The following is a 16442-nucleotide window of genomic DNA, read 5'->3' as shown; positions in this document are numbered from 1 at the left end:
ACCCTAGTTTTTAAAATTTTAAATTTAAAAATACAAAAAATTAGCTTAAATTCACTTATATTATAGTTGGCTCCTTATATTTTTTATTAAAATATTTATTTATTTCCAAATTATGAGAATTTCTTTTCTAGAATCAATCTACAATTTTACACAATATATATTATAAACAAGCACTTACAAATTAGCGATGTCGTTGAGGAGATCCTCGGTAGCAAAATAGTCAATACTTATGTCCACCAAGAGACCGCAGCTGCGTTCGATGGTACGGCGACACAGCGAACTCAATTGGTAGTCCATGAATTTGGGAAACCCCACGACGCGCATGTTGATCACGCGCCACGTGTACGGATCCTTGCAGATGGTCCGCCAGAGCATGCACACTCGCTGTACACTGGTGAGAACCTCTATGGCTCCGAGCTTCTCGAAGATGATAAGAATGAGTTCCACCGGAAGATGGAGCCAGTTTCTACTACTCCTCTGTTCTTGGCGTTCTTGGTGGGGGCGGCGCAATAATGGATTCGTATACCAACTGAATGATGGAGGCGATGATTCTGGTGCAAACAAGCGGCGTTGGAATTCCGCTTCCATCGCATGACTCGGACAATGAAAATAAATTTCTCTTTTTCGTGTATGGAAATGGAAATTATGGGGATTTATTCTTCTTTTTCTTCTGTGTTTGATGAGAGAACGATGCATTTTGAGGACTCTAATTTTCTTCCGTCAAAATAAAGGTTATTATTGCAGGAGGTTAGGGTTGCTTCTGCTGCTTGATGCGCAAGACAGAACAAATAATTAAATAAGAAAAATGCTATATGGCCTTCAGCATCACAATTTATTGTTTTTGCTGATTTATTAGTCATTAATCTAATTTTTTTATTCTAATAATTATAAAATTAAAAAAAAAAAGAAAAACACTTCGTCTAAATTACCCATAAAAAAATCTCATTCAATAATTTAAAAATTTTAACCATTCAAAAATTTTAATAAGGACCTTCATTGGCGTTGCTCTTTTCCATACCAGAAACGAACGTCGCCGTTAGGCTCCACCTCGCCGTCGCTGCTTGGACACCCTAGTGAAAATAACCATCCACTTAAGGATAAAAATAATCATCCGCATATCTAGTGAATTGAACATCTAGCATATTTTAATTGTATATAACTAAATCCAATCCAATCAAATAACCATCCACATAAGAATTAAAATAATCATCCACATATATACTAAAATGACCATCTGAACTAGCCATAATTGAATACCAGTACTTGTTTTTTTGAAAGAAAAGTTAAACATAAGTGGAGCACAGGGGACAACAACATAAGCAAAACAAGCACAAAAATGAACAACAAAAACAAACATAAATATCTCCTTGTCATCTTCGGTATTGCCATCAACAACAAAAGGGATCCGCACCTAACTACTCCTTATAGCTCAGAAAAGACAAATTGATAATCTCTTCAACCCCTTTTCCTTTATTCTGAAAAATTCTCCGGTTTCGTTCCAACCATATGTTCCAAATGATCGCACAAAAACACACCATTTATCTCTTGCATTCCTCCTTCCTATTTGATATCTCAGTCCAACTTTGAAAGTGCTCCTTCACTGTACCCAGACAGACTCATTGCATTCCAACATATGATATCCAAGTACACCATATCTGCCAAAAAAAAAAACTACAGCCAAGAAACAGATGGTGACCATATTCTACCTCTATTACATAAAACACATAAAGTATCTTCTTGGTAAATAACGCCAAACCAATTTAGTCTCTCTTTCGTATTGACCCTGCCAGTCAATACAAACCAAACAAATAACTCCACTCTAGGTGGAACAAGCCTTTTCCAAATTGTTCTAGTAAAGCTGTAGCTTGATATATCCTCCGGAACCATTTCTATTTGCAACACCTGCACAAGTGGTTTGTGGGTATGGCTTCTAGTATAACCATGGAGCATGTAGAGTCTCAAAGGAGAAGAAATGCTATTCCTTCTCAATGGGAAGGCAAGAAGGCTCAATCTTCAAGTGAACCTAGAGGTAAGGACTCTAACTTCTTAGAAGAGAGAATTTCTGTGTTGGAGAATATTCTATCCTCTATAGATGAGCACTTCCAAAGGATAGAATATGACAAGGAGACCCTCAAGGCTCACGTGTTAGGAGAACTAGATGCTTTCAAAGAAAGCATACTCCAAATCGAAGAGAAGCTTGAGAATTTCTTGAAACTATTTGAGGAAGTTCGAGTTTGGTTCAAGGAGGCAAAATTACGACCAACCATTATAAAGGAGACGATAAAGATTGATCTCCCAAAGGCAAAGGAGTTCAAGGGCGTGAGGAACGCTCGAGAGTTGGAGAACTTCCTATGACAAATGGAGAGACAAACGAAGAGATGGAACTCATCGGAGCCCCGGATAGACAGAGTGAGACCATCGTAGAAGCCTTGGATCAAGTAAATAATTATTTGGTGCACATGCTAAAAACATAACATAACAGAGTGGGATGTGAAACAATGCAGGCAATGGGCCCCACAACGGCACAAGGACCTTCATCATTGGGTTGTAGTGTAGGTGTAGGTTCTAGCTCAAAGAAGTGGTGCATGCCGAAAACAAATGCGAGCGAGAAATAGTTACAGTCAGTGAAGGTGAAAGAGATCGACGCTGGTGAGGGGTGCAAAACGGTGTTATTATCTGGGTTGGAAGAGAATTTGCAGTTGCGGGAGAGACCGACGCGATTGAGGGATTGGTGGGGGTGCAAAACGTATAATATATAAATGTGTAATCGTACGTAGTAGCTTAGGTGCTAATCCTAATGTTTTTAAATTTTAAAATCTGATAATAATTATTTAATTAATTAAAAATTTAATTTTTAATTTTAAAATTATCTTTCTTTTTTAAATCATTATTCACATTGTTCACTACATACATTGTTTCTTTATACTTTTCTTTGATGATGATAGAAAATTACTAATTTACAAGAGCAAGTTATAAAGTGTTTAATTTAAATGATCATATACTAAAATAGTATTTAAGATATTTTAATTATATTAATTACATCTTTAAGATTAGTAAAATTACACCATAATTACATTCACTTTCACCTTTACAATGCAAAAGTAATTCAAAATTGATAAAACTATGAAAGAATAAGAAAAGAAAAGATGAAAGATGTGTTTTATATTTCTTGATTGATTGTTGATTGATTGAATTGTAAATTATGAAGGTAAAATTAAATATATATAGAGTATTGACCTATGAAAGATAAAAGCAAATAAAGATAAGATAAGAACAAATAAAGATAAGATAAAATAATAAAGGTTAAAATTGTAACTGAATTTATGTATTCTGTTGGGGTGAATTTGTGGGTCGCGAATCTTCTTTATTGTTGTCATGGGCTAAGGTGGAAGAGTGGTTTAATACGCCCCCGCAAGCTGGAGGATAAAAGATATCAAGAACATCAAGCTTATTGAGATAAAGATGGAAGAGTTGAGAAGACAAAGGTTTAGTGAAGATGTCAGCTAGTTGCCCAAAAGAGGGAATGGAGAGAAGTTTTATCACTCCAGCTTGAGCTTTTTATTGAACCAAGTGAAAATTAACCTCTAAATATTTGGTCCGTTCATGAAAAATCGAGTTAGCAGCAATATGAAGAGCATTCTGATTATCACAATATAAAACTGGTGGGTGGATAGGAGAGTTGCGTAAAAATTGTAACACATTTAGTATCCATTGAAGTTCACAAATTGTGTTAGCAAGTGAACGTTATTCTGCTTCAGTGAATGAGCGGGCAACGGTAGTTTGTTTCTTGGTCTTCCAAGAGACTAAAGAGCTGCCTAAGAAGAAACAATAGCCTGTTAAAGATCGTCGAGTGTCAGGACATCTGGCCCAATCAGTCACTGAAGCTGACAAGCTGAATTTTTGATTCTCTTAGAAAGAAAAGACCTTTGTCGGGGCTAGTCTTCAGATATCGTAACACATGAATGGCAGCTTGAAGATGAGATTCAGTAGGAGATGCTAGAAATTGACTTAATTGTTGAGTGGCATACATGATGTCTGGTCGAGTAGTGGTGAGATCATGGTTCTGAAAATCGAACCGGACCGGCCAGTCGAACTGGTTCAACAGAGAACCAGCAGTAATAACGGTCCGGTCTGCTGCCTATAACTACTGGGAAGAGAACTGCTTGAAAACTGCTGAACTGGCCAGGAACTGGTCGGTTGGACCGGACCGATAATCGGCCGGTTCATAGAAAATGACGCCGTTTTTGTTTATTTGTAAAAAAAAAAAAATAAAACCCAGAACCATTCGCGAACAACCCCCCTTTCTTCCCCCAATCATTCATGCAAGCCTTGGCCTCTCTGAAGCAAAGGAAAACCCTAGCCCTTCATTGTGCCGCCGTCCCCAGATCCTCAGCGCTGCCGCTTCTTCCTCTTCCCCCTATCCCTGTCCGGAACGCAGGTAGCTCGGCACGTCGTCCCCATCTTCGCTGGCTTCTCTGTTCGTGGCTTGGAGCAGCTCACCATTGGGTCGCCGCTTGGCAGTTGTCTCCGCAGCCTCCTCCTTCTCCTTCTCCGCAGCGTCTCCCCCTTCTAGCTCGACACGTCGTCCATTCCCAGGTGAAATAGCTGGTCGAGGCCTCCAGCTGGTGCGCAGTGGTGTCGCCGTCATGTCTTCGTCTTCCTGCTGTCAGTGGAAGGTTAGTGAAACTGTGATTTACTTATTTCTGTTGAGTCTGTTACTCTGTTTCAGGGTTTTGAGGTTGAATTTGTGATTTGTGATTTCTTGGGTCTTTTTGTAATGCTGCTGATTTATGATTTATGATTTCTGTTACTTGTTATGGCACTGTGATTCTGTGATCACTGATCAATATTTTGAATTTGGAATTTGTGATTACTGATTAGTGACAGACTTCTGGCATACCCCCATAAAGAATATATGATTGCATTTGCTTGTCACTGCATAACAAAGAAGCCTCCCTCAGCCGATCTTGCTGCTCTCTGTTCCTACTAAATGGATTTGTTTGACCAAAAGTCATGACTATTTGAGAGAATCGCTGAGCTGCTTCTTGTGCTCCTTTTCTCGTTGAACAAAATATAAGCGCAGATTTTCCTCTTGAGTATTGCATTAAAATATTTAAATTAGATTATAAAAAGAATGATAATTCTTTACCTTGTACAGAGATGTCAACAGCAAAAAACAAGTTACAAACCAAAACAAATTTGTTAAGCAGTAAGCCGAATTATCCTTACCAAAAATATAGTTTTGAAGGCGCTGCATGGAAGTATAAACAATAAATTTGTAATTCTATGATCATTGATCAGTGTTTTAAATTTGGCATTTGTGATTAGTGATTTGTGATTTTGATTAGTAATTTTGTTATGTTGTTATTTTGAATTAATTTAGGGGTAATTATTTGTAATGCTGCTGTTTTGAATTAATTTAAGGGTGATTATTTGTTATGCTGCTGTTTGAATTAATTTTGCTGTTTGAATTAATTTAGGAGTGATTAATGATTATTTCTAGTTGTACAGCTGCTGTTTGATAAGATCATATGATTTTTATGATATTTATTTATAATTTATTTATTATTTTATTCTAAAACGATTTTTTGGTTGAACCACCAGTTGAACCGGTTGAACCAGTAAACCAATGAATCAGTAGCTAGAGCGGTTTGATGACCAGTCCGGTATTTCGAACCTTGGGTGAGATAGATAAGATGCCCAACCAAATGGCGATATACAAAAGGGTAAGATAGCAGGAGACTTTTGTCTTAATATAGTCTTGTGGTACTATCCATTGGAACAGAGGTAAGTTTAGCACCTAATAAACCAGAATCCTCCAAAAGATTAAGACAATATTTTCTCTGAGATAAGCAAATTTCTTTCATTGATTGAGCAACCTCAATACCCAAAAATTATTTTAATAAACCAAAGTCTTTAATTCGGAAGTGTTGGTGCAAAATAGACTTAATGGCAGCAAGTTTAGAAATGGAACTACTAGTGAGAACAATGTCGTCAACATAGACTAGAAGGATAGAAATTTGAGTGCCAGTGAATTTAACAAATAGACTATAATCAGATAATAAGGTCTGCTGATATCCATGCGATAGCGAAAGATGAGAAAGTTTGTCATACCACATACGACTAGATTATTATTAAAATATAATAATTTCCTAACAATCTTCCACTTATGCTATACATATATATTTTCCTGAGATAATCATATCTTATAAATTTTATGTTCACATCTGAATATTATTTCCCTTATTACTTTAATAATCTGGTCTATTTCATATATTGGTTATGAAATTACCGTAACTTTTATCACATTAGTGTCGCAACAAAATTACGATGATCGTCATACTAAAATACTCAACCACATAAATCAAATTTGGATGAGAAAATTCAAAAATTACATACAAAAATGACTCATGCATGCCTATTTTCAACTGGTCCAACTTAAATAAAAATTATTTTATTCGGTGACAGACTTAGATGAAACTGCAATGGCAACGCCCGGGTTCATAACGACGGCGACTAAGTGATGAGTCTGTGGAAGAAAAAGAGAAGAACTTAACAGACTCACAATAAGAGAGAGAGAGAGAGAGAGAGAGAGGAATTTACCTATAGAAAAGGGACTCAGCATGAGAAAGGTGGCGACGGGCTCAATAATGACAGTAACGGGATAAGCTGCGATGGTGACATGAGCTTTGAAGGAAGATGGGAGCTGTGAAGGAGTAGGCAGCGATGGGTTCAGCAACAACTATGACAGGAGCTATGAGGTTTTTTGTGAAGAAGCCGAGAAGAAGAAGACTTTGGGTGAGGATGAATGGGTTTCTCTTGCATGGCTGTAGAGTATGGACTGAAGTTTGTGATGTAAGGCAAATCCTAATTCCTAAAAGGTGTTTATATGTATATATCCAGAGCGGGTACACCCTAAACCCGACCATGCCATGTCCTAAGCAAAATCTGCCCCGACTAGAGTCAAGTTATTACCCTCTCCAATCTGGTATTGACGGGTTGGGTACCCGCGTATTCGAGTACTCCTGCCAAGTCTAACCACGTATTGTATTGATGCTCCATTTATTAAGGGTTTACTGCTAGCTAATAGATTGCTACACACACAAGGCGTGATTCTAACTCCTAATAGTTGTTTAAACGGACGAGTGAAAAGATCATTCAACAACTCAAATTAATTAAGTTAGAGGAATGTTAGGGGGTCAGTAATTTTGGTGTTTTGTAACTATCAATTGGCCATCAATAGTATTTTTAATAGTGTGAGATTACATCTAATGGTAGAAAATCACTCACTTTTATTTTGATGGTTAAGTACTGACCAAAAAATACAAAAGTTACTGGCCTTAGACTTTTTCTTTTATGTATTATTCTGTAGAGTGTACGAAACATACATTAGTTGTTTGTATAAAAGAAAGAATTTGTTGGCGTGTTATTTTTTTAATTCACGAGTTTTGAAAGACTTTAGCAATAATGGTCTCGAAAGTGTAAAAAATTGTTTTGTGAAAAACAATTAATTACAACCAATTCATGTATTATGCTGATGTATGTTCTGCCTGTCACGGGTTATCTATTCTTTCTTTCCATATTTGCTTGATCTGCTATGCTTTCTATCAAGACTTTGCAATAATATTAATTTTGCTTAGTTTTGGGCATGCAACACTTGTTAACTCTCAGATTATAATGGGCTATTAACTTAACCAATGTATGTCTTCATCTATAATTGATTATATTAAATTTAAACTCAACATCAAAGTAAAAGAAAAAAATTAAAAGTGAAACAAAATAAAATTTATTTAGGGTACGTATAGAATTTTTTATTTAAAATTTAGAATTTATAATTTAAAATTTAGAGTTTAAAATTTAGGATCGTTGTGGTTAGCTAGTGAAGAGTGAATGAGATTGTAGTGTTTTGAAAAAAGAGAAGAAGTGAGAAGAAATATATAATAGGATAACTTAAAAATAAAAAAAGATTGTGACTTCCCATGTGTACCTAAATCGGGTTGCATGTGAATTGGGCTTTGAAAGAGAGATCGGAGATACTTGCATTGTACGGGACTCCTATTAGCCAAGAAGTTAGTTAAATTAGTTATAACTAAAGTCTGGAATCTTGTTTCTAATCTTGAGTTCTATACATCTATATACGGAACTATCTTCTGTATTTGTTAAAACAATGAAGCAATAATATTTTACAGAGTACTCAATGCTTCTTTCTCAAGCTATACATTACTCTTCTACATTTCTCTGCTTCTTTCCTCCTTCTCTTAGTTCTCCGATTCAATTCTTGAAGTGTTCTTGAACACTAATATGGTATTTAGAGCTGCTACTCCTGCTACAACCCAAACAATGGAGTTCATACTTTATCATTTTACAACAAAGAAAAGATTCTCTCCCATCGCAGACAAGCTTAATGAAGTTAACTATTCTATATGGAGGCACCTTGCGCTCCTTAAACTGTTCAAACTTCAACGTCTTGTTAACTTCAGCTACAAGCAATAACATGGATTAACATGGATTCGGATCAACTATTTGTAGGTAATGGTGAAGGTATTCCTATTACTCATTCTGGTTCTCTTTTATATGACAATCATGCTAATATGGTTTTCAGGTTAAAGAATCTAATTCTTGTTCCCCAAATTACGCTGAGTGTATCAAAATTTGCCTCAGATAATAACATTTACTTTGAATTCTAGCCTCATTGTTGTTCAATTCATGATCAGCTTCTCCTCAGGGGCGAAGCTAGAAATAGAATTTTTGCTTTTGAGAATCTCAAGGGTATCTAAGTCTTTGCCCATGAACAATCTTGCTGCGTGTAATTTTGTTAATAGTAATCTTGATAAATCTGATAATGCTACCTCTTGTAATTTAATTTCCTTTTTCTTTACTGTCCTTTGATTCTATACTCAATAAAAATAATGTTGCTTCTTTGCACTCAACAGCCTACCAATGTAACAAAGTAAACAATATTGATCTTTGGCACAAATGATTGGGCCATAGAAATTTAAAAACAGTTGCTTCAGTCATGAATATGTGTTCTATTCCTATTAGCTCTATTACTACATCTCAACATAACTGTGAAATTTGTTCTTTGGCAAAAATGCATTTTCTGCCATTTACTGTGACTGATTCTAACTATACACACCTTTTAGAATTAGTTTTTAGTGATATTTGGGGACAGCTTCAGTTACTTCAAGAAGTACCTTTAAGTACTATATATGCTTTGTTGACGCTTACTCAAAATTCACTTGCATTTTCCTTCTTGAAAACAAATCTCAAACATTGCTTACATTTTAAAATTATAAAAAATATATAGAGAAGCAAACAGGAATGCTTAAATTAATAAGAATTTTAGCAGGTTTTAAAAAATTTGAAATTAAAAAATACTTGAGGTTAATGAGATATTTAAAGAAAAAGTGATGACTTGATTATTACAGCAGAATCTTCTCTCTCGTCGTGATGACCTTTTTCTAATGTCCTAAGAGTTTCTCCATTCTTTGTCAGTTGTCACACAAGTTAGGTCGGTTAGACGGTTACATATATAGAACTCGTACGTGTATATTATTTTATTTTATTTTTCAAATATTTTATTTTATTATATAGGACTCTTAATTCAAAAAAAAATTATTCATACTAACTATAATTTGGATTGAGTAATTATATGACTATTATTTCATGCATTAAAAATATTTAAAATAAACATATTATATATACAATAATATGAGAACGAGGTAGCAAGTTATCCTTTAATTTCAAAAAGACATTAGAACAATTATTACTTATTTTTTATTTTATATATGAATTTTTTTGCATAATTGAAGATATAAATTGTTAAAGATGCTACAAGAGACATGTCGAATGGCGGCGGTTTTTAACGGCCGCAAAACGCAATTCCAGCGGTTCCACAAGCGTCGCCTGTTAGGGGGTGGAGATTTGATTTTGCGGCGGTTTTGAGAAACCGCTGGCACAACCGCCACAAATCAGGTTGATGATTTTGCGGCGGTTGCAAAACCGCCGCTATTTTGGTTAGTTGATTTAAAAAAAATCTGCAGCGGTTTTAAAACCGCCGCAAATTTATGTGGGTTTTTAAAAAAAAATTGCAATGGTTTTGAACCGCCGCAATTTCATGCACGAGCTTAACAAAAAAACTGACCAACTACAATAGTTTATACCATTTTTCTTTACCATAACCTATTTTCTTTACATTATATTTATTAAACTTTAAATATTAACATAGAAAAACACTAAATAAACAATATCATGATTAACAAAGCATAAGGTTAATCAATTTGAGAAGTGAAATAGCACAAAGAATTTTTAAGTAGAAAATCATTATTAACAGATGAGCATCAGCCAATTGCATGAGATGTTTTTGCAAGCAAGCAATTAACTAGACAAAAATAAGGAGATTACAATAGACAATATATAAATGATGGGAGAACACCTGAGGACAGCTTCATTTCCTTTCCTCACAGTAGTCTCATCAATTGCTCCATTTGCAACCTAAAAGAAAACCCAACCCCATTCAAACATATAAAAGCATGCAGTTATATAAGGAGATTGATCTATTGGAAAGAACTTACATCAATAAAATAAGGCAACATCTGTCCATCATCACATAGAGCAAAATATTTCTGATGCTTTTGCATAACCTGCAAGGATGGCACACAATAGCTAGTCACTGTTTCAACTTTCAATAACGATTAATGATTAGTATCTCGTTTTTTATAATCAAGACGCATTAAGTATTCCATCCAATCTAGTCTTTCAGCCAGAGACCAAACACATAAATAATGATTGCCATTTCATCCACAAAAGGATTCTCTTTGTAAACATCATTACATCTTTTGTATTATTAGAGCCCCACTTTGCCTAAAGATAAGGTCTAGCAGGTATTGGATAACAAACTTAAAGGGAAAACAAATCTTTCTCTCAAGTGATAAATTGATGGTAAAGGGAAAAATTGTTCATTTTCCCCTAAAACTATATTATTGAATATTGAAGATGGAAACAAACTTAAACAACAAGCAGTTACACATTTAAGAATTACAATCAGAAACTGTATGTTACATTCAAAATTCAACAAAGAATGCATAAATCACCCTTTGAACTAATTCAGCTAGACATGTCCATACACATATCATGTGAGGCAGAATTATCATTTTAACTAGTTTAAAGAAGAACAGGATATGAATGCCAACGAAATGCTCACCATGGTCAAAAGTTCTTTTGGAAGGGCCAAGAAGGTTTCTTTAAACTTTCCAAGCACTGTAATAGGTGCCTCAACAAGATTTACAACCTAAATGTAAACAGAAGTAAAAATTCTTAGAAATGCACATATGCAAAAATATTACACAAACAGAAGATAAAAATCCTACCTCATCAAGCAAGCCTGTTGGAATAGTGAAATTAATGTATATAAAACTACTCAACCAAAATCTCAGATCAAGAAGAGATTATTTCAACCTGTAAACAATTTTCACAATAAAAAATTTGCAATAAATATTGTTACTCTCAATAGTTGTAGCTTTAAACACTCAGAAAGCAAAACTTCAAACATGATATCAAATCTAGTGTTTTCACAGTAAAAATAAGATTAACTTATATGAACACTAGATTATTTTCTAGTAACCCTCACTATTAATTACAGGTTACATGATAAATGACAATTCACACCCCTGCTGTGAACTCGGCAGATATTTTTCTTTTTTTTTTACCAATATGTCTGTTTTAATAAGATTTTGCTTTATTAAGATTCGCGTATTAAGATAAAACTGTATCTTGGGTTGAGTCAAAAGTTTATATTCATGAGATATGTTTATAGGTATAAATTAGAATTTATTATCTAATGCACAAAATAATGGACAAGGACTGAATGAGAAATTGAGGATTACTCAACACTCAAGAGTAAACACCTTATCTTTTATATTTAATTATGAAAAGTAGGTTAATAATAATAAAAAAAACTAAATACATATATATTTGGATAAGACAAGCATTTCTATAATTGATAGTTAAGCTACGAAAGCTATGAACAATTGAAATTTTTACATAAATCCCAATAAGTATTTTCAAACAAGAACAGTAACAATTCAACATTAAATTATAATAACTTCAGTTCATCACAAGACATAATAAAAGTTGAAACAGATATTTACCAAGAGAAGGCAGCTGTTGTTTCTTCCCAGACCCTGTGGGGTGACTTCTACCCCGTTTCTGGCCTTGTTGTGGAGCTGACTTATAGTGACTCATATGTTCTATACAAATCACACTAATACAAAAATTAAAAATGTAGAATTTATCAGATAAACAAGTAACTGTAGTATACCTGAATCTAACTCTCTTGAAAATTTTGACACCATTAGGCTTTATTATTAGTGTCACATAAACACCAGGCTAATGTTGTTTAATAACTTGTGTTTCTCTATTTCTCAAATAGTTCAGGATGATGTACTTGAAATTCTAATCAAGGGATTTGTTCTATTTCTCATATATTCTCTTTGAAATATTTTATGCCATTAATTTGGATGACTAAGCATTTTTTATAAAGAAACATGATGCTCAAATACTAAAGCAGTTTGTAGTAAGAAGTGTGGAATTGAAAGTTGAGCAATCGAGACATTTATATATATAAGTCAATGATTTCAACTATATCCTTGGTAAATAGAATGAAGATACCTGAATAATAGTGGACTCAAAAATTTCTAGCATTGCTTTATGCTTAGAAGACTCATCTGCTGCCAATGTTGTAGCTTCCTTAATATTTTTGCGAAGCTTTTGATTTCCCACATCTTTCATTTCACTTTTCTGTTTCAAACTTTGAATCTACATAAAAATAATATTCATTAACTTAATATTGGTGATCCTTGAGGTTTTTCAGAGAATATGGAAAGTGAATCAACAGGAAATTTACTTGTTTCTGCAATTTTGACACTTCTTGATTCAGAAGATCATTTGTTTTCCTCAAACTATCAATAAAATATATAATACCTATGTCATTGCCAGTCAGGCAGCAAAATTAAATTTGAAAAACAAACAAGACATATCATCGATGAAACAAAGCAATTAATGGGTAAAAAAAATGAGCAAAACCAATTTCAAAGTACATAGAAAGAAAGTTAGGAGAATAGTTTAACAAAATAGAAGCAGAACAGTTTCAAAAAAAGGAAGAAGCAGAGTCACCAGTGAATCTGTCCTGGTTTCAGCGACGGTTGTAACTGGTGGCGGCGTGTGCGATGGCGACTTCCTCTCCCTATTCGGCTCCTCCCAGCGGCAACTCTATCAATGGCAGCAGCAGCAAACCCTAATGGCGACGGGAACAGGGTGCGACGGCGACGGCCTTGACCCCAATCGACGGCAGCGGCGGCAGCAGAGAAGGACGGTGCGAGAACGGACCTCCTTCTTCTCCCCTGCGTTCATCGTCTTCTGCTTCTCCTTCACTCTTCGTCGTTCTTCTCCTTCGTGAGCGCGTGCACTCCCTCTCTTTGCGAACTCTCTCTCTCTCTCTCTTCAGCTTCAGTGGCGACGACGGCAAGCTTAGTGGTGGCGACGGTGGCAAGACGCAATGGTGAAGAGTGAAGACCCGCGATGAGGACGACGACTACACTGGCTTCGCGGTGAGCTGATGCGATCTCCCTCTCTCTTCGCGGTTCTTTCTCTTGCGGTTCTGGCTTTCCGACGGCACGGCTACGCGATGGCGGCGGAGAACCCAGCAGCGGCGGAAAACCCAGCAACGCCGGCCCGGCTCCTTCCTCTCTTCCCTCTTCTTCTCTGTTTTTTCCTCTTTTCTCTTTAGGTTTCTTTGTTTTTTTTTATGCAGTTGCTGAGTGTTGTTGTGTTTTTGGGAAGGGGGAGATTGAAATATCGCAAAAAAAAAAGGTGGATTAGCTTCGGTTCTTTAAAATTCGTGGCAAAATCAAATTGAATCGCTGCTCTTCCAATTTTCACCATTAAAACTGCTGGAAAACCATCAGATAGCTGCGGTTATGAAAACAGTTGCTAGTAAATTAGTTGTTATAATTAAGATAAAAAGTTTTAACTTATTTTTTAAAAAAACTAATCTGTTGACTGTAGCAATTTATTTGTCACTTAAAAAAAAAAAAATCCTTAAACAGCAGACTTGATCCATGAACCATACTCATGAAACTATTCTGCATCTTCCATGTCAAAACATAACATATATGCTTTTGTGGTTACTAATGACACTTCCTTTCTTTCGTGTTTCTTTTTCTTTAATTTCGATCTGTCATTCTTCTTATTTTTCTTTTTTTTTTTTTTCCTTTTTTTTCTAAGATATATTTGAAATCCATCATGTGATCTTTGACTTTTTGTATATTCCTATATATCATACATTTCATCCCAATCTTTTTCTTCGTTGGTGTCTTCTGATAACTCACCATTACCTTGTGATTCATTATAATAGTCCTTTCCATGACTATTATAATCCATAGTAAAGTCATAGTACCAACTTTCGTAACAACATCGTTCAATATATTTGTAGTCACGAAAATCATCGGGTGTATTTGGTTCTATAAAATCTTTTAACTGTTTATCACACATTTTTCTTAATCTCCCCTCCAAATTAGCATTGTAACACCAATATAGGTCTAGAGATTCAAGACAACGACAACTGTCAAGAATGGCGCTTACACCATCGTTATCCAAACGGTTTTTAACAAGTTGGAGATGGCGCAAGTTAGGCATATTTTGTGCAATAGCAAATGCTTCATCGTTATTACCGCCAATAAAGCTATAAACAATGTCGTTAAACTTGAATGATTTTAGAAGAGGACAACCTCGGCCAATAGCTTCTAAAGTAACACTAGATACACGGGAACAAAGAGTAATATCGAGTTCCTCCAACAACGAAAGCTTTTGAGCAATCTCACATAATCCTTCTTCTGTAATATTATAGAAGTAGCATTGAACAAGTCGTAACCGTCGCAACTGACACTGCCTGTACAAAATCACCATTCGATCACATATATGACAAAATTTAATAATAATAAATGAAGGTGAAAATTCAGGTGAAGTCAACTTTACCTAAAGTTGATATATGAGAGTTATTAGATAAAAATTTAGTCAAATCAATCAAATCATCTAACAGCTCTCAGATATATAAAGTCGACTTCACCTGAATTTTCACCTTCATTTATGACGAAAACTCATAAATGAAACAAATTTTGTTTAAAGAGAAGAGCTACACACTAAAATAAATATGAAACATAATTCAAACAAACAAACAAAAAAAAGCAAAATAAGCTATATTCAAAAAACACCAATACTAGATAGTCAATAAATATTATATCATTTTAAGTTAACTTAATACTTAGCTAACAATAATTTACATTTATATTTGATACCATATATTATTATTTACTTATACATATCCTTGTTAGTTGTTACTGTTTATTCATACTATTTCATTATTTTTAAAATATCATACAAGTATTGTTTGAAGTTAAGATTTGTTTATTTATTATTAGATTTGATATTTTATAAATATAGAATAATGCTCTATGTTTTGAATAATTTTGAGAGGTTGTAAATTAGAAAAACCTATACTTCGATCCAGCAAAGTTATAACTTGGTTTATAACTCAAAAATATGATAATATTCAGTACAACGGTATAACGACTCTATAATACTGATTCTATTTGCGTTGTTAGGTCGTTCGGAAGATCCAGCCAGTTTCTCACGGCGGTTTTGCGTTTGAGGCGGCGCAATAATGGCTTGGTAGTCCCTCTAGCCATTGGATGAGTAAGGAATTGAATTTGGGGGTTGATAGTGTTGGAGTGAAAACAAAAGCCTTTTAAATAAAATGTGAGTGAGTAGAATCCCTAATGTAATTGAGTGGGATGCAAGTCATTAATATTTATTTTCCTATTCAAAATTCAAATACATATAGTAAGATGATTTAATTCGTTCCAAATTTAAAGAAATAAAAGAAATTGTTCTAATATGTTATTATAAGTAATTAAGGAATAAATTATAAAAATATATAATAAATATTGTATATTTTTAACTTATTTTAAACCCATAAACAAGATAGATTTTAAAATTAAGTTCTCCAATTATCTTTAATTTCTAAATTTATAATTAAATTACAAAATCAACATCAAATTTGTTGAATAATGGGCAAACTCATCTGAGCTTTTTACTGATTTCAAATTTAATTTTTTGAGATGAAAATAAATTTGTTTAGTGAAAAACACTTGCAATCCTTATTTTATTTGTTGTCCTTGCTCTTTATATAAAAGTCAAATATGGCAATATGCAATTCTAATTTCATTGTTGTCCTTTATAAATTATAATGATTGTATACCATAATTTGATTCCAATAATTTCTTTCCAACAATCAAATTAGAAATGGCCAATGAGTAATAGCTCAAATGACATAGTCTTCCCATACTCAATTAAGAGGTTGCGGGTTCGAGTCTCCTATCTTTGGT

At 34.3% G+C, this 16442-nt stretch overlaps 1 protein-coding gene and 2 long non-coding RNA genes across 6 annotated transcripts in view; 1 reads left to right on the top strand and 2 right to left on the bottom strand.

The window, feature by feature from the left end:
* Positions 1-779, bottom strand: part of LOC110266312 (putative F-box/LRR-repeat protein 21) — an 11019-nt gene extending 10240 nt beyond the window's left edge. The window contains exon 1 of one of the 2 annotated variants that reach the window (XR_002353565.1): positions 179-305. Coding sequence is in view for 1 of the 2 variants with exons in the window: in XM_021110699.1 (XP_020966358.1) it covers positions 179-696 (518 nt within the window). In the remaining variant the exon portion in view is untranslated. Of the gene's footprint in view, positions 1-178 lie in introns of both variants that reach the window. The other variant, XM_021110699.1, reaches the window with a different exon arrangement.
* LOC107616836 lies at positions 10303-13988 on the bottom strand. Of its 3 annotated transcripts, none has more exons than XR_002353562.1 (8): positions 13174-13988; positions 12905-12959; positions 12670-12816; positions 12150-12262; positions 11370-11457; positions 11204-11290; positions 10575-10643; positions 10303-10494 (listed from the first exon to the last, which is right to left on the bottom strand). It is a non-coding gene; the product is annotated as an uncharacterized LOC107616836 (long non-coding RNA). The 3 variants fall into 3 exon arrangements; XR_002353563.1 differs by having other exon boundaries at positions 12150-12248; XR_001614660.2 differs by lacking the exon at positions 12905-12959.
* Positions 11604-15108, top strand: LOC110266311. The gene is made up of 4 exons (XR_002353564.1): positions 11604-11618; positions 12576-12581; positions 12874-12883; positions 15006-15108. It is a non-coding gene; the product is annotated as an uncharacterized LOC110266311 (long non-coding RNA).

The sequence above is a fragment of the Arachis ipaensis genome, chromosome B09 (assembly GCF_000816755.2).
Source record: "Arachis ipaensis cultivar K30076 chromosome B09, Araip1.1, whole genome shotgun sequence".
Classification (NCBI taxonomy): Eukaryota; Viridiplantae; Streptophyta; class Magnoliopsida; order Fabales; family Fabaceae; genus Arachis; species Arachis ipaensis.
The sequence above is the reverse complement of the archived record's forward strand: the minus strand, read 5'-3'. Positions and strand labels throughout refer to the sequence as shown.